We start from the raw sequence: 27,678 nt of genomic DNA on the forward strand, positions 1-27,678 counted from the left end.
AACCCATAATTCTAAGATTTGTGTATGTATGGGATGGAGGTGGGGACCACTTACGTGTGACCGGAAGGAAGGATGTAGGAGCGCTTCAGAACTCTGTGCAGAGTGAATGTTTGTGGGTGAGGTGCAGCTGTACGCTGTTGAAGGGTATATGGGTATATGGTCACCTTCATCGTGCAGGCTTTCTGGACCTGCATAACGGTACCTAAGTAAACCAAAAGTTGATCTTTTTGAGAACGTTCACAGCCCCAGGGAGGGTGTATGTCCTACGGTGCATTTAGTTCGCAATCCAAACTAGGTCTAAGAGGGAAGGTGAGAGGCTGCCAGAGGGAGATGGGTGATACAGGCAATGGGGAGGAGGAAGATGCTGGAAAGGAAGAGAGGCTGGCCCCATTGCCACTATCCCACTGGGCCTGGTCCCTGCAGGCCCCTGCCGGCGAGGCTGGTGGCGGTGACACCAGCCAGAATCAGGCGCCAAAATAGAGGAGAGCCTCAGAGGAAGGTAACTAACTGCCTGCTCCTGGCCTGCCCTTGTCTCCAACTCTTTTGCTGAAGCCCAGCGGTGGTGATTGCGCTGTCACTTTCGGCCAGGGCTCCTGGAAGCGGCGCAGAGTGGTGACTGAGATGGGAAACCCTGCGTCTTGCCACCCAGACTCCCGGAGTTTGCAGCGCAGCGCAGCGCAGCGCAGCGGGAGACGCGGAGAGGGGCTTTGCGGCGGGCTTCTAGATCCCAGGGTGCTTAGAGTGCTGCTCGGGGATCCCCAAGCCTGAGAGAGGCTCCTGGAAGTCACTGGAGGCCAAGCCCGGCTGAGTCGCACTCAACTGGTGGCTTCCATTATTCTTTCTGCATTTGCTGCGCCACGGGCTTCCTCTAGTCTGGCTGATGCCCAGTATGAGGGGACTCCCGAAGTGTTCTTATTTGCTTTCTTCTGGAGAGGCCCAAGGTGGGTTCATGACATTCAGCCCTTCCGTCCAGCACCAGAGCAGTTCCAACTACAGTGTCAAGGACTAGATTTACCCTGTCGTCAGGAGGCGACTGTGGCATTTCAAAGGCCCCACAGGGCCCTCCCTTCTCGCCCCAAGGTGGAAGGGCAGATGGGCGCTTGTTCTTCGGGAGTCTGCGACTGCCCTGATCCCTCTGCCCTAGGCTTGCTGACTCTGTTCGGGGCCTGGCTGTGGGCTAGACTTGTCTGCTGAGCTTCTCAGTCTGGTCTGTCGCTGACACCGGTGGGCTGGCTCTTTCCTGCCTCTTTGCAGGGGGATAGAAGAGTGTCGACCAGGGCACTGGGATGGAAAGATCAGGCTGTGGTTAGGCTGCAGTCCGCGAAATAGAAGACCTTTTTTTTCTGCTTGGCAGGATCAACTTCTGGGCCCCTCTGAACCCGCTCAGCGTTGGGCTGCGCTCGGGGTCTCAAGCGGCTGGCGACGAGTAGCGTAACCCAGGAGGGGGTGTGGGAAATTAGAATGGCCAGAGTGCTGGATTGAGTTCCAGAGAAATCCCTGACGACCACTCTGTCAAAGTTTTTTGGTTTTGTTTTTGTTTTTAGAGGGTGGAGAGGGAGGATCAGCGAGAGGGGAGAGCCGGGTTCCGAAGTAATCAGATTTGAAGGGAATTGTGAAAAAGCTTTTCCGCTGTCAAAGTTACTGGCCGGCCTTGCCCATCCATTCTCTGTGGGTTCTCCAGAACAGGCGCTCCGGGCAGTCAACGCTCAGATCAGCATCCACGCCGAAGGGAAGGCGAGCATTTGCTGCGTGCGGGCCCAGTCAGGATATCCGCCGAGCGCGCGGTAAACCGGGCGCCGCACCGCGGGCCTCTTGCTTTGCCGAGTCTACGTCTCCTTCTTCACCAGGTAGAACTGGAAAGAGGAAGCGATCATTAGATTTACAATTACAAGACCCTGGGTAGTAACGGGGCGTCTTTGTTTATTTCTTTCGTTTTGCGTTAGCCAGAATTGCTTAGAAATCGTACAACAGGAAAGTAACCTGTGTGGCGAAATCCCGGCTGACCCAGAAGGGCTTATAGCGTCTGGGGGCTGGAGCGAGATTATCGGGGTCGTTTTCGAGCGTTTTAGGACAGGTTGAGAGCCCCCAAACTCCAGAGCAATAATTAAAATCACTCTGGGCTTGTAACGTCTACCAGACTTAGCAGATTTGGGAGGAAAAGATACGGATTTGGGACGGATGGGCAGGGGTTTGGAAAGGCGAAGATCAGACCTAGACTTTCGGCCCTCCCCTCTCCCCCACAGAGAACCCGTGGGGGACCGGGAAGCCAGGGGTTAAAGCGGCCCAGGAGCATCCCCGGACTGCCGGCGCGGAGCCTTGGCCCGAGCCTCAGTCTCTCCCCTCCTCTCATTGGCCCGCGCTCTTAGGGTTTCTCCTGTTCCCTCTTCGCCATTGGTCGGGGGCTGGCTTTTTTTCCCCTCAGTCTTTCTCTTCCTCCCCCTCCCTCTCCCTCACCCCACGGACAGGAGCGCACCGCCTGCCCCCAGCTCCTCGCGAAGGGAGGAATTTAGAAAAAAAAGTTTCCCAGAAGTTTGGATCAGAGGAAGGACGGGAACACCAAGAGAGGAAGAGGGAGAGGGAGGAGAGAAAGGGAGAGGGAGGAGAGAGAGAATAAAAAAAAGATGAAGTCCAGTCTACACAGCCTGTGAGCGCCTGCCCCGGTGGGTGGGAAGCAGGACTCGGGCGCTCATGCAGCGAGCGGGCGGCGCTCCGGGCGCTCGTTCCTAGCGGCTGGGGCAGCTAGGGGCGCGGGTCGGAGGCGGCTGCGGAGGGCGGGGAAGGACGCAGGGGGAGGGTGCCGAGGACCCGCAGGGCCGCCGCCTCTATCTCGGCCTCTGCGCCGCCGCCTCTCCCGGGCCCGGCCCGGCGGGCGCTTCGAGCGTGAGGGCGCGGGCTGCTCCCTCAGTAGCGGGGGCGAGCGGAGGCCGGGGTGCGGGCGGCTAAGATGAGTGAAAGGAGAAGATCTGCAGTCGCCCTGAGCTCGCGAGCACATGCCTTCTCCGTTGAAGCCTTGATCGGCTCAAATAAAAAGCGGAAACTGCGAGACTGGGAGGAGAAGGGGTTGGACCTGTCCATGGAGGCGCTGAGCCCCGCGGGCCCACTCGCAGACTCGGAGGACGCGGCCGCACACGGCCTGGAGCCTCACCCGGGTGAGTGCGCAGGGCCAGACCGAGGGAGGAGGGCGGAGAGGGGACGCCGGGCGGCCAGTCCGCGGGCGATGTGGTGTGGAAGGAGGCCCTGCTGCCTGACGCCCTGCCTTTCTCCGACGCGGGTTTCCTTTTCTTTGCGCAAACGTCTTAAGCTTTCCGCAAATTCGCTGCAAACAATTTGTGGGGAACTGAGCCTTGCATATTCGTCGTCGAACTCAGGCAAGGAGGCCTCGCTCGCACCCTCTTCTCTTCTGGGAGCGGAGCGCACTGTTCTGGTGTCTATAGCTGAGCGGCCGCAGGCCCCCGGGGTTAAGGAGGGGCACAGATCGAAGGCGACCGCGGGAGCGGAGAGGGGCTGGGATTCGCTCCTGAGAGGTCCAGTGGACTGGCGTGGAGTTCTCTGGCTCGACATCCAGTCTCGGGAAATGCCCAGTTTGTCCCATTTAGCCTTCGACCTCGGTCCTCGCCCTTCCCCCACCAACTTTTCGGGGACTCAAGTTTTTGTGTTTCTCCTACTCCGGGGACGACCGAGCATAATTATATTTCTACTTCGGTGGCGTTTACGGAAAAGGGATGTATGTTATAACCCTTACCCTGCGCCCTGGGTCACTCTTCAGGGCCGACATCTCTATGTATTGGGGGAAGCGGAGTGATTAATTATTGCCTTGGATCTATCCCTGCACATTATATGCACACAACACGTAAAACACAGAGCGGATGTTGGTGTCTATTTTAGCAGAAACCTGGGCGGGTAGTTGGTTGAGGGGGAACAACTTAACGTTTTGTATTAAGTGCCAAGATTTCAACTGTGCAAAACAGCCCGGGGGAACAGCTGTTGTCGGAAGAATCTTGCGCGCGCGCCCGCGCGAGCGCGGGCACGCGCATCCACACACACATACACACATGGTCGCAGCTTGGTTTAGCGGTTTCAGAAACTTTCCAGCCAGGGATTCTGCTGCCATTCTGAAGGTGCTCCTGCTGACCAGCTAACGTTGGGGAGTAAACCTGGGTCAGCGCGCCGGAAAGCGGAACACCAGAGTGGGGGCGGCGGCCCACAAAGGGATGGGGGTGGCTCCGGGCCCGAAGAGCTTGGGGACGGAGCTTTGGGGCCCAGGGGCTTGGGGGCTGGAAAACTGGCCGACCCAAGGAGGGACAGCTGTCGCTTACATTTTCTCTTTCGGCAGTGACAGTTCAATTTCCATGCTCCTGAGGCTAATAATAACGCGATTAGCGGGTGACTTGCAGAGACCGAGTTTTATGAATTCTCCGTGTTCTTGTGGGCCGTTACGGTATTTGAGTTTAGTGCTGGGGAATTATTTTTATTAGTCGATGAAAAGAAAATTAAAAGGAGATTTATTTCGTCCGCTCAAATCTTTCTCTGTGTTTGGATGCGGGTGCCTGTCCACGCGGACCCCTGTGTGGGCAATCCAGAAAGGAACGCGTAGCTAATGTGTGTTTCCCATCTCTGGCCAGACTCTGTTTCCTCACCGCATTTATATGTTGTCAAAATCGACTTGCGCCTTCACACAGTTTAGTGGGAGTTCTTTCAGGCCTCCTGACAACTCATGGTTTGGAAGGTTAGTTTATTTTACTTTTAAGACGGTGGAAAAGACAGAAGTTACTTAACTGTGCGTGGTAGACACCCTGTCCGCAGGTACTTTTCTCTAGGGAGGGGTCCAGGTTCGCTGCATCTGGTCTAGGTTCGCTTGTTCAAAAGGACCAATACCTGTGATCATAATCAGGGACTCCGCTCGCAGTTTTCTCTTTTCCCCGTTTTCCTCTGCCATAATGAGGAGAGAAATAGTTGGGACTAGGAGAGACCATTCCAGAGACATAAACCGAAGACCTGTTGTCTAGAATGCTCTTATCTCTCTTCCACAGTATGACGGTAGGGGGTGAAGACCTAACATAGAACTTCATGTCACACAGAGTTCAGCTGACCCATTCCCATTTCATCATTTTTTTTTTTTTTTTAAGAAGATGGGCGTTGGATTAGAGAAAACGAAATACGTTTGTGGGGTTGAGGCCCAGGAGGAGGAAGAAGCTGAAAGTTGAGAGCACTCGTGGGCCTTCTGCGGGACCGGCTACCAGCCCTGCCACCAGCCCTGCCTGGCTGCGTCGTGCACCAAGGGGATGTCCAAGTTCGAGCCCCAGCAGTGGCCAAAGCTTTCTTAGGAACCGGACATAGAAACAGAAAAGATCTTTCAGAAAAACTGCGTGGTGGAGTGGAGCCCCCGCAGTCCCCAGAGTGGAGGAGGCGGAGCTGCAGGCTCTGGGCCCGGATGGTAGCAGCAGAAGTCGAGTCCAGGGCTTGGAATCCCTTGTAGGCCTTTCTTTCTTTTTCTAATCCGGCGCCCTAACGAACACACATACATCACCTTTAAAGGTGTGTGTATGGTGATGGAGGTAGGAGAGGGGCCCAGGTGACTCCATTGTGCGCGGGACCAAGTCTCTGCCGTCCTTGGCCTCAAATTGTTTAAACTCTCTTCCCGAATTAGGACCGTGAGCAGGCTGGACCCGCCGCGTGGCTCGCCTGCGATAGCCTGTTGAGAAGAAGTCAGACATGGGTGGGGGAAACAACAGAAATAAAATTGCCACGGAGCTGGGGAAGGATTAAACAAACACGCATACAGACACAGGACACCCGCCTAGAGCAATCGTGTTTATAATTTTCACCATTCCCTCCCTCTGACTGGTACCTCCGTTTTTCCAACCCTTCCTGTCCGTGCCTTAAAATCCCAGGATCCTGCGACAACCCAGGGTTAGATTTTAATGTTTAATTTTTATTCAAAGACGTGGCCTTTTGCTTTTTCACAGCCCGTTTTTCTTTCCGTGTCCGGACAGAGCTGGCTTTAGTTGGCGCCAAGCACCCGCAGCCTGGGGCGCCAACCTGCAGCAGCGGGGGACCAGCCTAGCCTAAGCGCTGTAGCAACTCACATATCCGAGGACACACCGTATGTATTTCAAAAATTTCCACCGAGCCTGCTGGTCCCGAAAAACCCCGAGGCCCAAAGGGCCTTGGAGAAGGGCCCGTGAGGTGCCCTCATTATTGCCAGAACTCCGAGTGTTCTGGAGAAGCCGCCAGGACGCAGTCGCCGCAGGCTCGGGAGGGTCTCCGAGGAGCCTGACTCCCGGGCCTTGCTTACCCCCGCCTCTCGCCAAGCAGCAACAGGGAACACTTTTGAGCCAGGATCGCTCAGAGCAGCTGCTCCGGCTGCGGCCTTGGAAGTATATTTCAAGCACGCGGCGGCGCCATCTGCGCTCGGACCCCAGCCCCGGCTCCACCCGGCTTCCCCCGCTCGAGTTTGGAGTTTGGGCCTTTCCCGCCCAAATCCACAGCCGAGTAAGGCCGAGGTCCGGTCTCCCGCGGAGCGAAATAATTCAAACCTTCTGCGAAAGGATTTCCCCCTCCAGGGCCTACGGCCCTGAGCCTTGCAGCCGAGGCGCTCCAGAGGCCTAAGAATGTGGCGGCGTACGCGGGTGGGCACACAAAGCAGGCGCAGTCAAGAACGTGAGGGCAGGTCCCTACTCTGCGCACACGTGCAAGTACGTCAGGCTCGCGCGTCCTGTGCACCTCTCCGCGCAATCCGTAGTGAAATAAGACAGGAAACGCCCGTGTAGTGCCCCAAGGCACTTTCTTCTTTCGAATTGCCGAGATCAACAGTTCACGCGAATTAATCTGCCAGTTTATGGCTTGTTTGCTCAGAGTAAGACTCCCAAGATTTTAATCCTGACATCACCCCTCCACCCACCCCTAATCCCCAATAGGGAAACACAGGGTCAAAGCGGAGGAAGTGACTCTTCACTGACGTTTAAGTAATGGAGAAAAAGCGAGGAGTTTGAAGCCAGTGGGGAGAATGTGCTTGCGCGGGGCAAGAACCAGCCAGGGCGCAGGCCGGAGCTTGGACTGCCGGCAAGGGTGTGGGGTGCGCTGGGCGAGAAGCCATAGTGTAAGTCTGATGTAGAGCCCGGGCCGAGAAACACCGGTTCCTCAGTGGTACGTGCGCCGCAAAAGCCAGTGCAGGTCTCGAAGGTGCCAGGCCCCTGAACCCTGAGGATGAGCCAAATGTGGTGCCTGCTGGACATGCGCAACGCTCTCGCCTGCCCAGTCAAAACGGCCGTACGCGGTGGCCGCGTCTTTGGTGAGTGACCTTGTGTGAAGGGGACTGAGGAGGGTAGGCTAGATCTGAATTCGTCGTAGGCTGGTGAGGATGGATGTGCTCGGGAATGAATGTCAAAAGGCTTTTTGTCGCGCAGGTCGGACGTTGGCTGAGTCAGACGCCCTCTGGATGCGCAGGGCTTGGAAAGCACACCCCGGTGGCTCCCGGGAGGTGGGCAGGGTTATGAAGATGTTCTGTGTAAATCCCTGGCCCTTCCACCAGGAAGAAGGAAACTGTTCTAACCCCCTCTATCCCGTAGATGGAGCAAACTGATGGGAGGGCAGTGGGGAAGACAGGGAATTGGGAAAACCCTAATGCCCAGAGTTTGGAATGTGATGGAAGGGAGTGTGCTGTGTTTTGCGCCCCCTCAAGTCATCCCCCGTCCCCCCCCCCCCCCCCGCGGGCTTCACAGCTACTTGTGAGGCACGTAGAAGGCGCAGGGCTAACCGGCGAGCCTCAGGTAACGGTCTCTCCCTTCGCGGCTGGGCGGTGCAAGGCCCCTCGCTCGGCTCCGCCGTCCGCCTCTGCCCCTCTGAGACTGGTCCGACGCGCTGGGAGAAACCTTCTCTGGACAGATCAGCTCACAGCGTAGGCGCTCAGCGGTTCTGAATTTGCGTCTTCCACGCCCCACCCAGCACCATTTCATACTGAACACTATTTGGGTTCAGACCTAGTCACTTTCGAGTTCCTGATTTTATAGGTTAAACTCCCAGAAAGAGAAGTTCGCGGGGTGACGTTCATGCAGGGGGAAGGGGGGATTAAATTTTTAATAGTGGAGTTCGTACTGAAATTATATTGACGTATACCCGCTGCCGGTTTCCTGTCCGCCCCCCCCTTACTTCAAATGGTATCATGGCCATCTTTTAAATATTAAAGGAAATTAGTTTAAAATCTAATTAATACACCCAGCACCCGAGGAGCGACTGACGAAGGGAGCTAAACCTAAGATGAACGGGTATTAGTGGTTTGCGTTCGCCCATTTATTTGTATAATTTCCTTCGTGTGTGCGCACAGGAGTTTAATGGAAGCTAGTCCCTCAGTATTAATCGTTCCGTTTTGGGCCACGAGGGGAGAAGGACAAATACCTTTTGGCTCAGAAGACCAGAAACATTTTGTTCATCCAAGCTTCTCCAGGGCACTGCTTAGTATTAAAGAGTGAAATATTCCAGGTCTGTCACAATTGTTCTCTGTATTGCCAAAAATATAATATTAATAAGATGAGGGGACTTTTTTGAGTCCTGATTATGGACTTGGTTAGAAGTTTATTTCTCACACCCAGGAGTAAAATGATTACTTCTTAAATCTGTCAGTTCCTTCTCTAGGTGATTGTAGAGTTAAAAACAAAAACAAGACCGGACTGAGCAGATTCCACAGGGATAAAGAGCAGAGAGCAGAAGGGCATTTCATTTCTCTTTCTGGAAAAGCAGAAATCCATCTAATGATTATTATGGGGAGGTGTAGCTAGTTATTGCTTTCTTACTACCAAAAGACAAAGACAAAGTAGTTCAGCAGGAGAGAATATTTAAGTGGTTTTCTAGTTTTGACCTTTTGGGATATTTTTCCACAGGGTAAAGTACGGAACTGGTGGAATCTTTCCCCCTTCTTTCTCTCATCCCTGTGGTTTATTTTTGCCTTGCCTTTTCTGGTTTCCAGCGAGCCCTGAATTTTATAAGTGCATGACTGCGATACAGGGGTCTGCACTGGGAACAGCAATTAGCAAATTTATAAATTAGGGCCTGTTTACACGTCTTTGGGCATGGATAATCATTACTTAATTTAAGTGAGGCCCTTGCTCTAAGTGTCAGGATGGAAAATGAGACTCAGTAGGGAGGATAGAAGGTGAAACGGGAAGAGGTGGGGGAATTAAGCAACTGGTGACGACAAATCAACATTTATGCAGTGCCATTACTGGCTTCACTTTGAGGCAGGACATTCTGCGGACTACAAACTGATGATGAGCTTTTTTGATACAAGACGTGAAAATAGGCCTTGCATTTGATACTCTGTTCTATACTCTTTTTACCAGCCAGGGTTCAGCTATGCCCTTTAGATGTAAGCGTTATAAAATGTATTAAAGAGTATATAATCAACTGTATGTGTTTACACACAAATTTATGTGTGAAATCTACTACTCTGAATGAAACATAGAAAACATCTCAGGAAATACCAGAAAAATATTAGAGAAAATAAACTGCCTCTCTTATTTGTGGAGCCAGTTAACAAAAGGAGAACACATAAAATTTGGTGGGGGGGGGGTCAGAAATTTTGTCATCTCTAGGTATCCACTTGACAATTCCAAGAGAATTACAGATTTGAAACTTCTTGGTATTGGCATTTTCACTTAACTGTCAAATTAGTTTAAGATTTTGACCAAAGTCCAAGAGAAAACACTAGAAAAGGAAACTGTACAGATGCAATTTAAAAGAGCAGGAAGAGTGGAGGGTTTTTTTCTAACTAAACTTGGCTTTTAAATTTGTGAATAATGCCACCTTCAGCTCCGATGGGCAGAATGCTGGCTTGTATTGAAGTATAATTTCATGTTCTTCCATGCAGAGAGTTAACAGAATCACTAAGGGAAATCTGTTAATAGAAATAACGAGAGAAACTGTGATTTGGGGATGATAATTTAACAACATAGAAATATGTGCAAAAATATTCTCCCTATTTGTCCTCTTGTATTTTCTTCAGTATAGCTGCGGAGGCTAAATGAGCTGTTTTCCAAATTGCCACACACTTTAGAAGATTAACAACAACCCCCCACCCCAAGTCTGGATTGCACACGCAAATCCTAACATAGCCTTCTTTTAAAAACCGAATACTACAGGTAACAGTAGAGTTCCCTTGAAAAGGATCATCAGAGGTCATTATTATGTACCTAGCTGGGAGCCTTAGAGTTCTAGCGTCTAGTTCTCAGCGGAGTGAACTGAAATTCTTACTCCCAACACCCGCTGTCTTCTCGGCTGTCCCACAACCCCTAAAGTCTCGTCGAAACCCCAGACGGGGGCTTGGAAAGCGGTAAGCCCCTCTTACGCTCCCCCACTTCCCCTCCCCCCAATTCTCCTCTCCCCACATCCTGTACCCCTCCCCCCACTTCCTATACGCACGGTGAAACGCCCTTATTTTCCCTCTTTAAAAAAAATTAAAAAAATCAGATGAAGTTTCACCGGGGAAGGATTTGCGACTCTTCCCGTGAAACTATCCCTGGGAAAATAGGGCGGGTCGAGTGACCTTCCTCAGTTAGAGAAGCGGGCCGCAGCCGCGTCTCCCCTCCTCCGGCCCCTCGCCCGGGATTTGGTGGCGCCTTGGGGCGGGAGCGGCCGGGTCAGGAGCGCCCGGGCCTGGCCACAGTGCGCGCGGCCTCGGCTCCTGCTCTGGCGCTCGAGGCTCGGTCCCTGCCGGCGGGTCCGCGCCGCCGCTGGAAACCAGGAGGTGCGCAACCCCGAGGGATAGTCGGTGCCCCTCTCAGCTCCCTTTGCAGCCTGGAGCAATGCAGGCAGTCGGGTAATCGGGAAGGCCTTGGTAAAAGACCACCCCTTCTCCCCGCAAAAAATCACGGAGAAAAATCCAAACAAACAAAAAACCCCAAAACACCCCCCCCCCACCGAACCGAAACAAACACAAAAACCCCCAAACTCCCAAACGGAACCCAAGGATCTTACACCTCGCGCCCCGAGGGGAGTCTGAGCTTTTGCTTTCATCAGGCTAAACAAATATCCAAGGAATTAAATTGACTTCAAAACATTAGCAATTAGAAACCAAGAATCGTTCGGCCCGAGGAACTTTTAATTCCTAACCATTTCCAAATGGGTAATTCTAGGGTCAGTAAATATCATAGCCACTCCGTTAAAAAGGAAGGTCATTCTGCCGGTTCTTGGAGAAGCAGAGGATTCCCGGGTGCCTCAGACGGTCCATGATGAGATGGTCCCCCTGGCTTCTAGAATCCCCGCATTGTTCAACCGAGACAAAGGGACAACAAACAAATGCCCTTCACGCTATTCTTGGAGATTAAAAACAGTGAACTAATTCTTCTTCTTAAAAAAAAAAAAAAAGGAAAAAAAGGAAAAAAACCACCCATGGAAATAACTACTAGCCACACTATGCTCGGTAAGAAATGGGCGGGAATGGCTACAGCTCCACTTTAGCTGGGAGAAGAGTCTTCCCTGGAAGGCTTCAAAGTATCAATCCCACCAGGCCCCAGGGCCCAGAATTTTAACCTAGGCTTTAGGGAACTTGGGTGATGTAGGGCTCCTGTTCTTGCTCCTTCTGAAAAATATATAGTTGATTTTCACCATAGGGAGGGGCAGGCGTTGATGCCAGTGAGTGAGTGATTGTGAGCACAGTAGTGCTTTCCCTGGGTTTGAGAAAGCTTCCTCTATCTAGTAACCTTACACTTATATTTATTTTTTATTTGCAACAAAGCTGAGGGAGGGATTATGTACTGATGCACTGTTTAGGGAAAAACAAGGCTTATGAGACAATCTATGAGTAAGCTTGCATAAAAACATTTAAGGAAACTTAATGCTTATGTGGACATCTATGAGTCTTCACTATACTACAAAGGTTTCAACACAGGCCCTCATAGTGCAGATTATATCCCTGTATTATGGTAGGAAGAGGGCTTGACTAGCTTAAACTGGACTTAGAGTCTAGCACTAGCTTTATCATTAATTTTGGAACCAGAGATATTTGTTCTAAAAGCAGACATATAAATGTTGAAAAAGTTGTTTGAAAGTTGTTTCATAGCCTCAGTTCCTGGTTTGTGAAATGAGGGAGAGAGATTCAAATGACACCTGAGGCCCTTTTAGTTATAGGATTCTATAATCTTGTTAAATTTTTTTTCTTGTAATACTAACATTTTCTCCTGAGGTACCTTAGCCATCACTTGACCCATTCTTTTGTTGGAACAAGGGAAGTTTTACTGCAGTTGTAGAAAGTAACAGTAATAGCAATTCAAGGTTAAAAAAAAAAAAGAAAAAAAGATTTTTTATTGCAAAAATTAAGAGCTTCCATAAAGCTTTTGAAAAGTTTTTAGATTAATATCACATGTTCGAAAGTTCTGGATCTAGTCCCTTCTGTTTGATGTAACCTATTGTTGCTTGTGTGACTGCCTGGGACCCTCCTGCTGGGAGAATTCTATGGCGTTAGTAAATTTAAAGAAAATACAAGTTATCTATGCTTTGGACATTTTCTGTGCCATTCTCAGAAATAGCTGGAAAGACCATGCATTTGAAAAATGAAGACTGAGAAAAACAGCTTCATCACTTATAAATTGAATGGATAAGACCTCCCTTCCCCCCCAAGAAAATCAGTTGCCCCTCGTTACTCTCTGAGCCTGATGGAAAGCACTAGTAACTATTTTCCATGTCTAGTCTGCTAAGCCGAGGTCTTGATCTGGCAGAGAAGTGAGAATGCTAAAAGGATGACTTAGTAACAGGCAAAACGCTTGTCAACAAGATAGATCAGAAGACAGCTTAGCATTCAAGACCTCTATTCATAGCTGCTGAACTTGAGGGCAGGGTCAGACCAAAAAACTGGGCCCAGCATACACCTAGGAAGGATTCTCATGTTTCTATCTGTGGGACTGTCTCTCCTTATAGACTTACACAGCTGGGCCAGTGACAGCTCCCCACTTGTATTTGATCTCCCCATTCTCTATAGCCCCATCCCCTGTGTAGACTTGTGTCCTCAGGGACCTTATGGATTTACTGTCATCTCCTTTCACTACCACCCTATAAACTGGTATAAGGCAGGGACCTTGTCTTCATTGTTTTTGTATCTCCAGAGCCTAGTACAAGTGGCTGGCACAGAGCAACACTTACTATATAATGATTATAAATAGCAACATTTGTTGAACACTATGTACCAGCCACTGTGCTAAGTTGTGTATTATATGCTACAGTGATATAACATAACATAATATAACACACAATATATAGTTGTATGTAATACATATTAAAATATGTATTAGTATTATACTAATACTAATATATACTATATTAGTATAACTAGTATATTGTTATACTAGTATAACTAGTATAGTTATGTTATATTATTATATAATATGTGTGTTCTAAATCACAGTATGATAATCATGTATATTCCAAATAATATACAACTATATATATATAGAATGTATATGTGTGTGTATGTGTGTGCATATACATACACCCACATCCCAAAGCACTGGTATGAGACAGTAATAATCTTACTATTATCATTTATATTTGGTGCAATGAATGAATGAGTGATATGATATAGTGGCTAAAAGCTCAGGTCTTGAGCTTAAGAATGCTTGTTCCTGAGACCTGGTTCCAGCACTTGCTAGACCTTGGACAAGTTCCTTAATCTCTCCCAAACCCAGTTTCTGCATCTAGGAAATTGTAATAATAAATAAACTCATGGGGCGCCTGGGTGGCTCAGTGGTTAAGCCGCTGCCTTCGGCTCAGGTCATGATCTCAGGGCCCTGGGATCGAGTCCCGCATCGGGCTCTCTGCTCGGCAGGGAGCCTGCTTCCTCCTCTCTCTCTCTGCCTGCCCCTCTGCCTACTTGTGATTTCTCTCTGTCAAATAAATAAATAAAAAATCTTTAAATTAAAAAAAAAAAATAAATAAATAAACTCATCAAAAAGTGGTTGTGGAAAAAAAAATAAGTGGTTGTGAGGGGGTGCCTGGGTGGCTTAGTGGGTTAAAGCCTCTGCCTTCAGCTCAGGTCATGATCCCAGGGTTCTGGGATCGAGCCCCACATCTGGCTCTCTGCTCGGCGGGGAGCCTGCTTCCTCCTCTCTCTCTCTCTACCTGCCTCTCCCCCTACTTGAGATCAATGTCTATCAAATAAATAAAATAAAATCTTTAAAAAAAGTGGTTGTGAGGATTAAATTAGTACCTGTAGAGGAACAAAGGATTTGGCAGTGTCTGTGATTCCTGTCAATTGACTTGACACTGAGTATTCACTTTGGTGACCAGCTTGATGAGAAATTGTTGCAAATTATAAATCTAGCAGACACCACTGCTCTCCCCGGTCTTTTGCTTTAAGTGGGATGTTTGGGACTTGAAGGGCCATTGGTACTTGGTCTATGGTTAGAAACAGAGGAGTGAAGCTGAGTAGGAATGGCTGGCTAAGGAAGTTAAATAGGACTTTGCGGGCTGTTGCTATTCAGGGTTCCGCTGAGGCAGAAAGCCAGCCTCGGAGTAAGCATCTGAGGCAGGGAGGGAGGGCTTCAAGGGTGAGGACCAGCTGTCTGGCATGCAGTAAGAAGAGAGGGTAGGTGGAGGGTGGGGCAAGGAGCCTCAGCTTTACCAGCTCCCAGGAACTAGGCTCTAGCAGAGGACAGAAGGGCCTTTCTGGATGTGGGAAGTGGAAGAACACAAGCATGTTTTTCTGGTTAGTTTCTGATATTTTTACCTGGAGCCCAGAAATCCCCAAATGGTCAGGTTTTATCTTATGGGCAATAAGGAAGATTCATTTTGTGAAGCCTGTGTTCCGATGGCCCCCAAGGTTGGGCAAAGTGAACCAGTTGCATTTAGTAATTGAAATCCCAGTAAAGCATTGTAGGTGTTGCTTAGTTGAGGAAAAAAAAAAAAAATAAAGGGACCTAGTTTAAGGACAATCTATAATGAAGTTGACTGTCAGGAAGAGGAGACTGGGAAGTCATTTTTTAGGGAAAACAGCAGAAGCCCCAGCCATTGTGTTAGAACTTACATCTGGCTGCATGATTTTGCAGTTTTCTTCCTTCCAGCAAACAGAAGCCTGGATTTGATCATTTACTATTTTTTTTTTTTTAACAAAACTAGTTACACCCTAGACTTTGCTTATATTGATTCCTGGTAGCAGAGGAGGAAAGTGCATTCCCAGGGGAAGAGGAACTGAGATCTCTCCCAAGGCTTCCTCCATGGAGCCCAGCACCCTTCAGTAGTGACACTCAGGCCCTGCCTGACCATCCAGAGGCAGGGGGAGCTACTCTGCCCTGGCTAGAACTCAGGTTTCAGTCTTCTAAACATATCTGTGCACCACATTTTATCTCCAAGACAGCTGTTTCTTTACTTCCCCAGTCTTACAAACATCCTCTTCTCTCAGAGTGCCCACCATGCTGACTGATAGGGACTCCTATGGATTGAGGGCACACTCTATACCAGGCACTATACTCATGGTTTCATTCATATTGTCTTCTTGCATTCACCCAATAGTCCTGAAAGGGAGTTGACTGTTTCTCCATTTTATGCATGAGGAAATTGAGGACCAAAGAGTTTTAATAACTTGCCAGTATCCTTAACCACTACACAATATTGCCGTCCCCGGTACATGGCTCTTCAGTGCCCTAGAGGGAACTTTCAACTTTTGTAGATGGAAATCTGTGCTTGCTGCCTGTGCTCTTCCCCAAACAGAAATTATTAAATCATAAATGAGACAGAGCTCTTTTATAGTTTCAGGGTCTCTCTCTTAAGGTGCCTTCTCCATACAGGCTGGAGGAAGTCTCTGTGTGACAGTGATATAAGGCGGAGTTTGGGAGCCATGGTCTTTGGAATAGGAGGTGTGCACGCATGCCAAGCTGACTTGCTTTTCTTTGACTTTCATGCACAGAAATCTCAGTGTCTGAAATGTGGTGGCTACCTAGTGAATTTGATCTGAAACCTCCTCAAACTAAATCCCCTCATGCAGTGAAATTCAGGGGAAACTTTAACTGCCCTGTTTTACCCATTCCCTTCTCCATTCACAACGGGATGGATGGAATCTTATTGGTAATTGATTCAAAATGGAACAGCTTAGAAACATATCAGTTGCAGTGAGGAGCAATTTGTGCATTTCTAAGTACTGTTGATTTTTTCAAACTCAGCAATCACAGCTGAAATCCCTTTGCCATGGATTGAATTTACAAAGGAAGAGATTCTGATTTCCACAGTGGCTTCTTTTTAATGCCCAAGGATTAGGAAACCGCCTTGAGGACCCACAGCAAGTACAATCCCTCTCAGAGTCCCAGCTTTAACTTTAACCTCTGAGTGGCTGCTCTGATTCATTTATTTTGTAACAACTCTATTTAGAGCAGCCTTATTTGGTATGGCATCACTTATTTGCAGAGATCTCTCATCCCTAGACACACTTCCACCCTGTGCTCCTTCACTCTTCTAGCATGTTCTGCATGGATGTGCCCCCAGTGGCGAGTTTCCGGGAGCTTAGTAAAGGGCTCCAGGGTTTCTGGTCCACCTGTTCACTGTCTTTCCACCACTTTCATTCCCGCTCCAAGTAACCTTCCTCTCTTAGGAAGTCTGATGTCTCTAGCAGGGATTTGGAGAAAAACCACACCCCCTATTTCAGTGTATGGACTGTACATTAATGTGTTTCTTGGCTGTGTCACTGTAAGGTCTATTGATTTCCTGTTTGTTGTGCCCAGTGTTAGAAAAGCTGCTTTTAGAAACTAAAAAAGAGAGAGAGATGTAAAGTCCGTCTCTGTTTTAATGCTTTCTTTTTCCTGACTGCCCACCCCACTTTGTGCAGGCAGCAATTGATGGGATTCAATATGATCTTGCATCAACAAAAGCATATGAATCTCTGGGCCCATTTCCTTTCCCAGGGAACCTGTGTGGAGCCAGACTCTTGAAATATAGAGTGTGGCAGAGGAGGAGATGAATGCTGCAATCCTGGATGGTTTGCTGGAACTCACTCAAGAGATCTGTTCAATTACAAAGGTAGATTCTGCAAGATGTGAAATGAGCCATGCCTTGGTCATTTCATTTTCCCCTCCGCATTCAGAGCCCTATCTGCATGGCCAATATTAATCCTGGGAATGTTAGATCCCATCTGGTGCAACTGTGCATTACCCAGATTAGACTGTGACATCACAGAGATTTAAGCCATCTCTGTGATATTCCGACTGGGTGGTAGGTAGTGCAGGAGGCACTCCCTACAGACACGGGACAATCTGACGGGTGTAGGAATGAGCAAATAGTGAAGGCAGCCCTGGTGAGTGTGTGTGTGTGTGTGTGTGCGTGCACGTGTATATGTGTATGTGTAGGGGAGGGCTGGCAGGGGTGCTGAGGGGTGTTAAGGAGAGCTGGGAGGAATGGTTCCCCCAGCCTGCGTGGGTGAATTGGTTCCGGATGTTAACATTTTTTCCTGGGGCTTGACTACATTCTTCTTTTTCTTTGCTTGTCTGTTTTCCTGCCCAAGCTGTTAAGGCTTCCACAGCTGTGTGGCTCATTGCTGGTGAGTGTTGAGAATGACATACCTGGCTTTATTGCAAGGGCAATTTTGGGGCATGTGTAAAGGTAAACTTTTGAGAGGTTTTTATCCATCATCTTTCAAAAATTTTGAGGTTTTTGAGGCGGGGGCATTATCTTGTCAGGTTAATACCAACCCTGTATTGCATTGGATGACCTTTATTGAAAATTAATTGTGGAATAATTTGGAAAGTAGATGGTCCTTCATATCGCAGAAGCAGAAGGGACTGGCTGGTGTGGGAGACTAAGACAACAGATGGAGGGCAGGGATGCGGCCGAACACAGCCGAGAACACGGTGTGGCGCAGCTAGGATGCATAGTTCTGGCCATGTGGCTTTGGGCAAGTGACTTCACTCTGCCTCAGCTGAGTACATGGAGGCTGAGGGGACTATGGCCTGCTGCAGGGTTGCTGTTGAGAAGTCCTTGAGATAACAAAGTCGAAGCACTTCTGGCACAGTGGCAGGCTCATAGAAAGTGCCCTGTATAAGCATTTGTCTCCCTTGATCAGCTTATACTTTTAGTAAATTGAGAAAAATCAGAAGCTCTTCAGTGTTCTGATGGGAAACTTTTTGGTGAGTGCCAGTCTTCTTAGCTGATATCCTTTGCTGCCCCATTCATAGCATGTTCGTTCACACAGGCTGACTAATCTTTTAAGTGGACACATAATTGATATCCACACTGTATTAGTTTAAGGTGCACAGTGTGTTGACTTGATACATTTATATATTGTAATATGATTACCACCTTTTGTGGTGGAGAAATTTAGGATGTATTCTCTTAGCAACTTTAAAGTATATAATACAGTGTTGTCAACTATAATCACAATGTTCTTCATTAGATCTTAATATTTATCTTCTCACTCTAAGTTTTGTTTTCTTTGACTGACAGCTCCCTGATTCCACAACCCCCCAGCCCCTGGTAACCATCATTCTACTTGGTTTTTAAGAGTTCTGCTTTTTGAGATTCCATATAGAAGTGAAATCATGCAGGATTTGTCTTTCTCTGACTTATTTCATTCATCAATATGTGCTCAATGTCCATTCATACTATGGCAAATGGGAAGATTTCCTTCTTTCTCTGAGTAATATTCTACTGTCTCTGGCTGCTATCTATTTAACATCTTTATTTATTCACCCATTGAAAACAAGTAGACACTTGTTTTCATATCTTAGCTATTGTGAATAATTGCTACAGCGAACATGGGAATGCAGACTATCTTTTTTGAGTTTCTGCTTTCATTTCCTTTCTACACAGTCTTTTTAGTCATCCCCCAAGCAGTTGCTCCTGCTCCTCCTCCGGTTTGGAACACTTTCTCCCTTCTCCTTGCCTAAAATTTCTCCTGAAGAGAGTTTATCCTGCTTTCAAGACCCATCTTGAGCACTTAGTATTACAGAAATCTTCCCAGATGAAAAAGGGCAATTTGGTACAAATGGGGTCTCTTTATGGCTTCCTCTCAAAATGGCGCCAGTGTCCTTCTTTCATTTTGTAGTCATAAAGGAGGCTCAGTTAGATGATATTCGGCTCTCAGAGGAGTAACCGAGATGGTAAACACACAGGGGTCCTTTGTTGACTTCCCTCATGAGCAAGCTCCTCTTGAGAGGAGGTCTTCAAGTAATCTGATTAGGCCATTTCTGAGCAAGACTTCTGTCTTGCTTTTGGCTTCATAAAATGGAAGCTTATAGGCTTACCAACAAGCCAATAACTTGACTTTAGTGTTTCTTTCTTTGGCAGGATATATGCCTGTTATCTTCTTGCTGTCCTGTTAGATACACACATACTTTTCAACTCTTGAGTAACTGATGCCTATAGCCATGAGACAGTGCCTAGCTATCTCTCTTTGTTCTGTGGCTATCTTTGCACAAATGCACACACACACACACACACACACTCACATAGTGCTTTCTATTGCACTTTTCTACATTTTAAAACTGGTCACTGAAGAAGGGGTAAAGTAGAATCCTATAAAACTTAATGCTTTGTACTTTTCTTATGACATTTAACACATTTTGCCTTGAAGGATAACTTTTTGGAGAGCATATTTGTTTCAGAAATGGACTAAAGTGGAAAACCCTGGGGACCACTGTGTCTTACTCATCTCTGAATTGCTGTTAGCTCTGAACATTTGTAAAATGGAATCCGTAGTTGTCAGACTTTAGTGATGGATTTTGTAACCGTTACAGCCACTTTGCAGATGATTTGGCTTCAAGATGGTCCTAGACACCCAGCATGAGATGTCTGCCAGTTGCCTGTAGGTGTGATCTTGGACGTGTCAATTGATGTCTATATTCTAGAGTCTCTCTATCTCTAATAGAGATAAGACCACTGAATTTTAGTAAGAAGGAGAGGCAGTCTAATTGCACTACTAATAAGGCATTTTTGTAGCTGATTGCTGAATGCTTTCTGTATGGAGCCTATTTTGGAAACTCTCTCCTGATGAGGTATCAGCAATTTAGTATCACGGTTAGTCTGTGGGTGTACCTCTGCCCCATCCCACCCTGTTTTTTTTCAAGCCTTATGTCCGTGGCAGCCTCTGTTTCCTGCCCAGCATGGGAGAAAAAGAAATAGAATAAAAGGCAATCTGAAAATCCCCAGTGCTAAACTGAAGTGCAAAAATATCTCCAAATGAAAGACATATTGCATGAGTTTTCCCGAGAAAGCAGCACAGAGTTCTGTTGAACTGAAGCAGAATGACAGCAATTCTTCTGGTGTTTCCTTCCCCTGAGCAGTCGGAATATGTGAGTGAAGTGACAGGAGGTCCCAGCTCAGGGCTTGGCCCCAAGATGTGGGGAAAGGCAAATTGTCAGGAGGAAAAAGGAGAAAATCCTCTGAACCATAAGGTAAGTTTTGAGCAGGGCAGGGTCTTGAGGGATGAAGGGAGTTCTGTGAGAATGCATTTCAGAACCAGCACAGTCATAAAGAAGAGTCAGGGACTGAGACGTACCGAGAGCCAAGTACTTTTTGGGACCTGTCAGTTACGAAGAAGAGCCTTAGTGCTATCCCGGCTCCGACTCAGATCATTAAGGGGAAAAACAGTCTCAGTTTGCCGTTTCCTTTCATCCTTTATGCCTCACGATGTGCCTTATAGCTGTGAGTATCTGGAACCTGCTTTAGAGGAAAAAGCTCTCCAAACTTGACTTGTTAGGGCTCTCAGCTACTATGCCCGCAGTGGTGGCTAGTCACTGGGACCAACCCGATGTCATTATGGTTTCCCAGGGCTCGTGGCTTCCAAGCCATTATTACATTCTGCATACAGCAAACTGGAAGCAAACTTCCATGGAAGTCAACAGACCTGAAGCTCCAAGTTGTGGGAAAAGAGAGCTTCTCTGCACTTTATATGTAAACAAGTAGGATCATTTGAGTCTCTCTTTCTCTGGTTGAACATTTTTGATCCTGAATCATGAGGCTTCTTCCTCAAGATGAGCCTGTAAATGTTAATTGGCAACAGACTCTGGGTATTTTTTAATGTCCTGGTGTCATCTGGGAGCCCACCATTCCAACACAGTGTTTATTCTGGATCCTCTTTAGAAAGAGAATGTGTTTCAGAAACTTGAACTTGGGGATGGAGCACACAGGCATGCACTCGTATCTAATTGTGGATCATGAAGGACCCTACTGACAAACCTCTGAAGACCAACAGGGTTCTTTAGATGCTGTATGTAGTGTATCCTATATTGTCCATAAGGGGTTTGAAATTTCATTATTCATGAGGCACCCGGGTGGCTCAGTTGGTTGGGTGTCTGCCTTTGGCTCAGGGCATTATCCTAGGGTCCTGGGATCAAGTCCCATGTCCGGCTCCTTGCTGAGTGGGGAGTCTGCTTCCCCTCTGCCTGCCTCTCTCCCTGCCTGTGCTCTCTCTCTCTGTCAAATGAATTTAAAAAAATTTCATCATTCATGCATTGGCATCCTGATTCTTTATTTAAATTCAAATTAGCCAATAATATAGTACATCATTGGTTTTTGATATAATGTTCAATGATACATTAGTTGCATATAACACCCAGTGCTCATCACATCATGTGCCCTCCTCAGTGGCATCCTGATTCTTAACTAGGCTTCCTTAAGGTCTCTCATGGTCTAGAAGGTCAGGAGCAGTAACCACAGATATAATTCCAGAAAGTCACTGCCTTGTGGCTCTTGTGGTAATCGCACAGATTGAGCTCCTTTGTTTTCTATTTCACAAAGATGTGGGGTGGAGGAGAAAATGAAAGCATCTTGAGCCTGTAGGATGAAGGGAAGGCGTCCCCTCCGAGAGGGAGTAAGCACGTTGGTCCAGGATGTGAAAGAACTTGGCACAGATACTTTAGGGAAAAGAGACACTCTGACCATCTTGCCAGTTGCCTTTCATGACTTTAGAAGCTTCTCTTTAACCAGCTCTTGTTAATAGTCCCTGGTAGGTGACACAGTGATTATGATACCTGGGCTATTCTGTCTTAGGGAAATTCTGTCTTTATACTTAAAACAAAACAAAACAAAAAAACCCCAAACACTGAAGTGCCTGATACTCAGGGTTGAGTTTGAGGCCCCATATCTTTGTCTGGAGGGGTTTCTGGACAAACAGATGCTCTCTGTGTTTGGCTCAGGGGGCGTGTTTACTGCAAACCTGAATCCAACATCCACATCACGTGTTCTCTTTAGATGGGAAGTGTGGCACCAGCACCCTTTTTCAGAAGCCCAAACAAGTGCCACCAGCCCCTCAAACTAGTTTCATGCTTAGAGTCTTTCCTTCCTCATGTAGCGGTGTCAATAAAACAGTTTACCTATGAGTGCAAAGTAATATTGGCACCAAGTCTTCTGATATTGAGTAAACCCTGTAAATAAATTCCTACTTAACTTTAACCAGTGGGATTGATAATTAGGTACTGCTATACCTTACTCTGGAGTATGTGGGTTTTTGCCAAATGGGGAATAGAATTTCTGGATGACAAACTTACTTTTTTTTTTTTTTTTAAAGATTTTATTTATTTATTTGACAGAGAGAAATCACAAGTAGACAGAGAGGCAGGCAGAGAGAGAGAGAGGGAAGCAGGCTCCCCGCCGAGCAGAGAGCCCGATGCGGGACTCGATCCCAGGACCCTGAGATCATGACCTGAGCCGAAGGCAGCGGCTTAACCCACTGAGTCACCCAGGCGCCCCTAAACTTACTTTTCAATGTACAGTGGTTGTTTGCTGTTTTCAGGTATTCTAGAGCGAAATGCTATGCAGGGCAAAAAAAAAAAAAAAAAAATCCATTGATTAAGTGAAAGCAAATAATCATCACGTAAGTAATGCCAGGGTTTTGTATTTTTGTTGGGCCTGTAGGTGTGATCTTGGACACGTTTGTGAAATGGACACATTTTGTATATTTGATGACTTGAATTTCACCTCTGGCTTTGGCCAAGCTCACAGATTCCGTGATTACTGCTTGAAAATGACAGCATCCTGTTTCAGAGAATTTCTCAAAGAAGAATTCCAAATAGTTTACCGGGGTCAACTTCAAAAACGTTGCTTATGTTACAGTTAAGGAAAGGGCCCTAATTCCATTTTTGGGATAGAATACTGAATGGAACGTCTTTTTTGTTTGATTTAAATTCAGTTAGCCAACCCATAGTTGCCCACCTTAATGCCCATCACCCAGTGACCCCATCCCTGTGCTCCCTTCCCCTCCAGCAATCCTCAGATTCGGAAAGTCTTCTTATAAGGGAAAAATGTTAGCCACCTCCTAGTAGCAAGAAAATCCAAGAAAATCATCTGGCCTCTTGGCACCCTTACTTCTGGATGCACATTGGGGAGAAGGCAGCATGGCACCCAGCTGTCTTTCAGAAGTAGTGGAAAACAGCCATGTCTGGCTACTCTTATTGTTTTCTTTGAGACGACCGAACATTTTATTAGGAAACTTTCTCACCATGGAAGCATTGGGGACCCTCCCAAACCTTCCCTTCACCTTCACTGTCGTCACTGTTCTTGCTGAACTTGCCCAATATCTATCTCTCTTCTATTTTGCTGGAGCATTTTATGTATGTATGTATGTATGTATGTATGTATTTTTAAGATTTTATTTATTTGAGAGAGAGGGAGCTAGCACGTGTGTGCATAGGCAGGAGGAAGGGCAGAGGGAGGGGTAAGCTCCCTGCTGTGCAGGACCAGGACCCTGAGATCATGACCTGAGCCAAAGGCAGGGTGCTTAACCAACTGAGCCATCCAGGCTTCCTTGGATGGAGCATTTTAAGGCAAGCCTCAGGCTTTCTGGCATTTTACCGCTAAGTACTTTAGTACTTGAGTAGACCTCCGAAGAGGATCATCTGCTGACCTAGACTCAATGACATCATCACACATAACATGATCAATACGTGTTCCTTGATACCATCTTAGTCAGTCCACACTCAAATTTCCACTTTGTTCAAAAACTGTTAAGCTCTCAGGGCCACCTTTTCTCCTCTGATTTTGCCCACCTGTTTTGTTGTTGTTTTAAAGAATGCCAGGGGCACCTGGATGGCTCAGATGGTGAAGCATCTGCCTTCGGCTCAGGTCATGATCTCAGGGTCCTGGGATGGAGCCCTGTGTTCAGCTCCCTGCTCAGTGGGGAGTCTGCTTCTCCCTCTCCCTCTCCCCTTGCTTATGCTCTCTCTTTCTCTCAAATAAATAAATAAATAAAGTCTTTAAAAAAAAAAAGAATGCCATATATCAAACAAAGGTCTGAACTATGCTGTCTCTGCCCGGTACATCTGAAGGGTGTGTTTCCAGGACAGATTCTGGGGCCCCAACATGGTTGACTTCTTTTAGGACATCTGAACCGGGAGGAGATGGTAAAGTCTGTTTTGGAGAAGTCCTCAGATGATTTTTGATGGGCAACCAGGTTTGGAAACCACTGCTCTCTACCACTGTGTTTTCCTTCAGAATGCCCAGGAGGGGACTGGTCACTGCATGTTTGGCATATGACAAGAATTCTCTGGAACCTGTATTTTTAAGACTATTGTTCTACTAACCCCCAGATAAATGTCTTATCTGAGAACATTTGTTATTATAACAACATCAGAAAATTACTTTTTGTTTTAATAGGAATGCCGAGTGGCTATTGAAATAATGAGGGCCTGTAAATAATATCTGATTACAGGCTCCCTAGACAAATAAGGCTCAGGATGTTTTTCTGGTTGTGGCAAATACACCTTGTTGTTTTATAAAGGTCATGGAAAATGAAACTCCTTCAGGGTTTTCATATTGGCAATAGAATACCATTCTGGAAGGGAATTAAATTAGAATTAAATTTAATTTTACGCAGGTTAATTCAGGGAGCTCAGCCCAACATTTGCAACTCTTAGAATGATATTTAGTCCCGAATGGAACACCAGGTTGAGTAAAACCCAAGTTTAAAAGTGAAACCTTTGATTAACCTTTATTTTTGTCTACATGGCTCTAGACAGCTGCTTGGTGTGTTTTATCTTCCACTTCTCAGTCTCCTCCTCTTAACTGATGCATGGGATCCATGGAGTTTAGTGGGAGGAATACAGCTATATTTTTCAGGCACATGGGGAACGTAAAACCTGAACTTGGTGGTGAGCATATTCTTTGAAGCTATCTTGATTAAAATACTGTCTAGTAGTGCTCCTCCTTGCAGGTCATTTCTTTATTTTTTTAAAAAAGATTTTATTTATTTGAGAGAGAGAGAGAGCATACACATGTGAGCATGCGGGGGGAAGAGGGAGAGGGAGACTGAGCAGGGAGCCCGACATGGGGCTTGATCTCAGGACCCTGAGATCATGACTTGAGCCAAAGGCAGACACTTAACTGACTGAGCATCCCAGGTGCCCCCATTTTTAAAATTTTTACCCAGTGTTCCTATGACTGTGAAAACTGGAATGACCACCTGTGGTAGGGTCATTTTTGGTCTTTTAGTTTTGTGATTTTTTGATGAGAGCCTTGACTACATCAGAATGATACTAAAGAAATATGTTGATTAACATTCTGTTACAAAAATTATTGCTAATTTCTGTCAGGTTCCTTACGAGATACATGCGCAGTTTTGTGAGCAATTGTCATTAGTCCATATACCTTGGTGTTTGCTTTTGTCTGTATTTGAAGGTTGATACTGTGAGTATCACAGGGTCAGCCCTTTTGTTTTTCTCCAGTGCCACTGGGCTCGTATCTCTAACAAAAGGTAGTAGTGGTGGTATGGGGGTACGGTCGTCTGTTTACGTATTTCCTTGACTAGACTTGGCATTATCCGGAAGTCATAATCCGGCTTCTCTCTGTGGGTCCAGTCCTTATCCCACCATGCCTGGCAATAAGGCCTTAATTTATATGTGGGGCAGTTAATGAACGAATCATAACTTTGGGTTTTGTGAGTGTGATTGACTGTTTTGACTGAACCAACAGACTGTACAATGTAGTCAAATTGCTGACTTTTCACCAAAAAGATCTTATGGAATACTGCTAATATTTTACATTTGCATAGAAGTTTATTTTCTCAAAGCGTTGTTCTAGTCTGAAAATTTATGTTACTCTCTTTTGATTCTCTCAAAACCACAAGGGATGGAGCTACCAGTCATCTTATTCTAGGGGTGGGACAGCAGATGAAGACAAGTTGCCCCAAATAGCCAAGGATGAGTAGAGCTCCGGGAGAGGCCTGTGGATTTCTCGTGAACATCGTGCCCCACCAGCCTCAGTCCACCGTGCTTCCCTTACACCAGAGTGGGGTGGGAGGTGAGAGGTTGTTCCGGAAGCAGGCGGAATAGGGCTGTATACTGTGAGGGCATCGGAGTGTGTGCAGTGGGATTTCCTCGAGTGCTGCAGAGGTCTAGGTGAGGGCTATGCCTTTGGCAGGCGTTAGCGACGTGGAGAGTTTCCTTCACTCTTTTTGAGGAGCCAGTGTTTCTGGCCCAAAATGTCTACTTGCATGTTTCCTCTGCGGCCGCCCAGTAGACCCAAGAGCACTTGCTCTGCGCTGTTTGTTAAATCCCTGCTGAAGGACGGAGATTGTCAGGTCCCTCCTTCTGGGGGTGGGGCTTGTTGACTCATTACCTCTATACCTGTTGAATCGCCGTCTGCTTCGCAAGTGTCTTTGAGGGTTTCCCCTGCGAAGACTGGAATCAAAGCCTCAAAATCACAGGATAGGTCCATTCTTCTTTTCCTCTTAAAGTATTAGGATCTGTGTCTGATCTTGCTGAGCTGTAAGATTCCATTCTCTAACTGGCTGTGACAGTTGTTACTGACTCTCCTTTTTTGCTTATAAATTAAAAAAAGAAAAACGCTCCAATTATCTGTACCTATTTTAAACAGTACTAGTAGCACAAAAGGTAATTAAAGCATAAACTGAAAAGTAATCTGCCATCCCTGGTTCCCTAGTTTATGATCCTAGGACCTGTCACCATTACCAGCGTCTTTTGGCTCATTTCAGATAGATGCAGGAGGTATACAAGTCATTGTAGGAGTGACATGTATGAATCATTTGGTATAAGTATATACATATGCAAGTACACAAGCCTTTAAAATTAAAACACTAAGTGTGGCGTAATGCACATAACTTTGACCTTATGACTTTGATTTTGAATTGTTATACTACCAAGCATTAAATGGACATACTTAGGAGTTCCTCTCCCTGCTGTTTTAAAGGACACATAGTATTCCATTTTGTGGGGCTAGCATAGGTTTTATCAAACCTATGTTAATGGACTTTTAGGTTGTTTTCAGTCATTTGCTTCTATAAAAATAGCTCCCTCGTTATTTTGGGTTACCCTTGTGATAGTATTTATAGAATAAATTCTAGAAGTAGACTTGTATACTTGAAGCTACCGCATTTAACATTTTGATAGGTGTTCCAAAATTGCCCTCACCCAAAAGGTGCAATTTACACTTCTACCCACAGGGTATGACAACCTGCTTTCCCACCCACTTGCCAACAATATATTAGAAAATGTTTCCATCTTCACTAACTAATATCCTTGTCTTTGAAAAATGTTTGCAAATTGATCTTGTCATAAATTCTCTTCAGCTCTCTCCCCCCACAACTTCCCATTTTTTTCCAGGTACAGAACTTAACTTTATAGGTCTATAGGGCAATTCCTTCTTCCTTTTAAAGAGGCATAGGGTTTTGTTTAATCTCTCAGGCTTCCCTGCTCCTCCATTTACTACCAATCATTACTTTAACTTATTCTTTTAGGATCCTGGAGTGCAAGTGTTCAGTGC

General features: G+C 46.7%; 2 protein-coding genes across 3 annotated transcripts in view; one reads left to right on the plus strand and one right to left on the minus strand.

Annotated features, from left to right (window-relative positions):
- Positions 1-14,087, minus strand: part of LOC309841768 (3 beta-hydroxysteroid dehydrogenase/Delta 5-->4-isomerase) — a 394,070-nt gene extending 379,983 nt beyond the window's left edge. The window contains exon 1 of the mRNA XM_082685219.1: positions 14,052-14,087. The gene's annotated coding sequence lies outside the window, so the exon portion shown is untranslated. The remainder of the gene's footprint in view (positions 1-14,051) is intronic.
- Positions 2,455-27,678, plus strand: part of TBX15 (T-box transcription factor 15) — a 103,299-nt gene continuing 78,075 nt past the window's right edge. Inside the window, exon 1 of one of the 2 annotated variants that reach the window (XM_082685215.1) lies at positions 2,455-3,149. In XM_082685215.1, coding sequence (XP_082541341.1) covers positions 2,945-3,149 — 205 coding nt within the window. In that variant the 5' untranslated portion in view covers positions 2,455-2,944. Of the gene's footprint in view, positions 3,150-10,256; positions 10,325-27,678 lie in introns of those variants that run through there. The other variant, XM_082685216.1, reaches the window with a different exon arrangement.

The sequence above is a fragment of the Mustela nivalis genome, assembly GCF_964662115.1.
Source record: "Mustela nivalis genome assembly, chromosome: 10".
NCBI lineage: Eukaryota > Metazoa > Chordata > Mammalia > Carnivora > Mustelidae > Mustela > Mustela nivalis.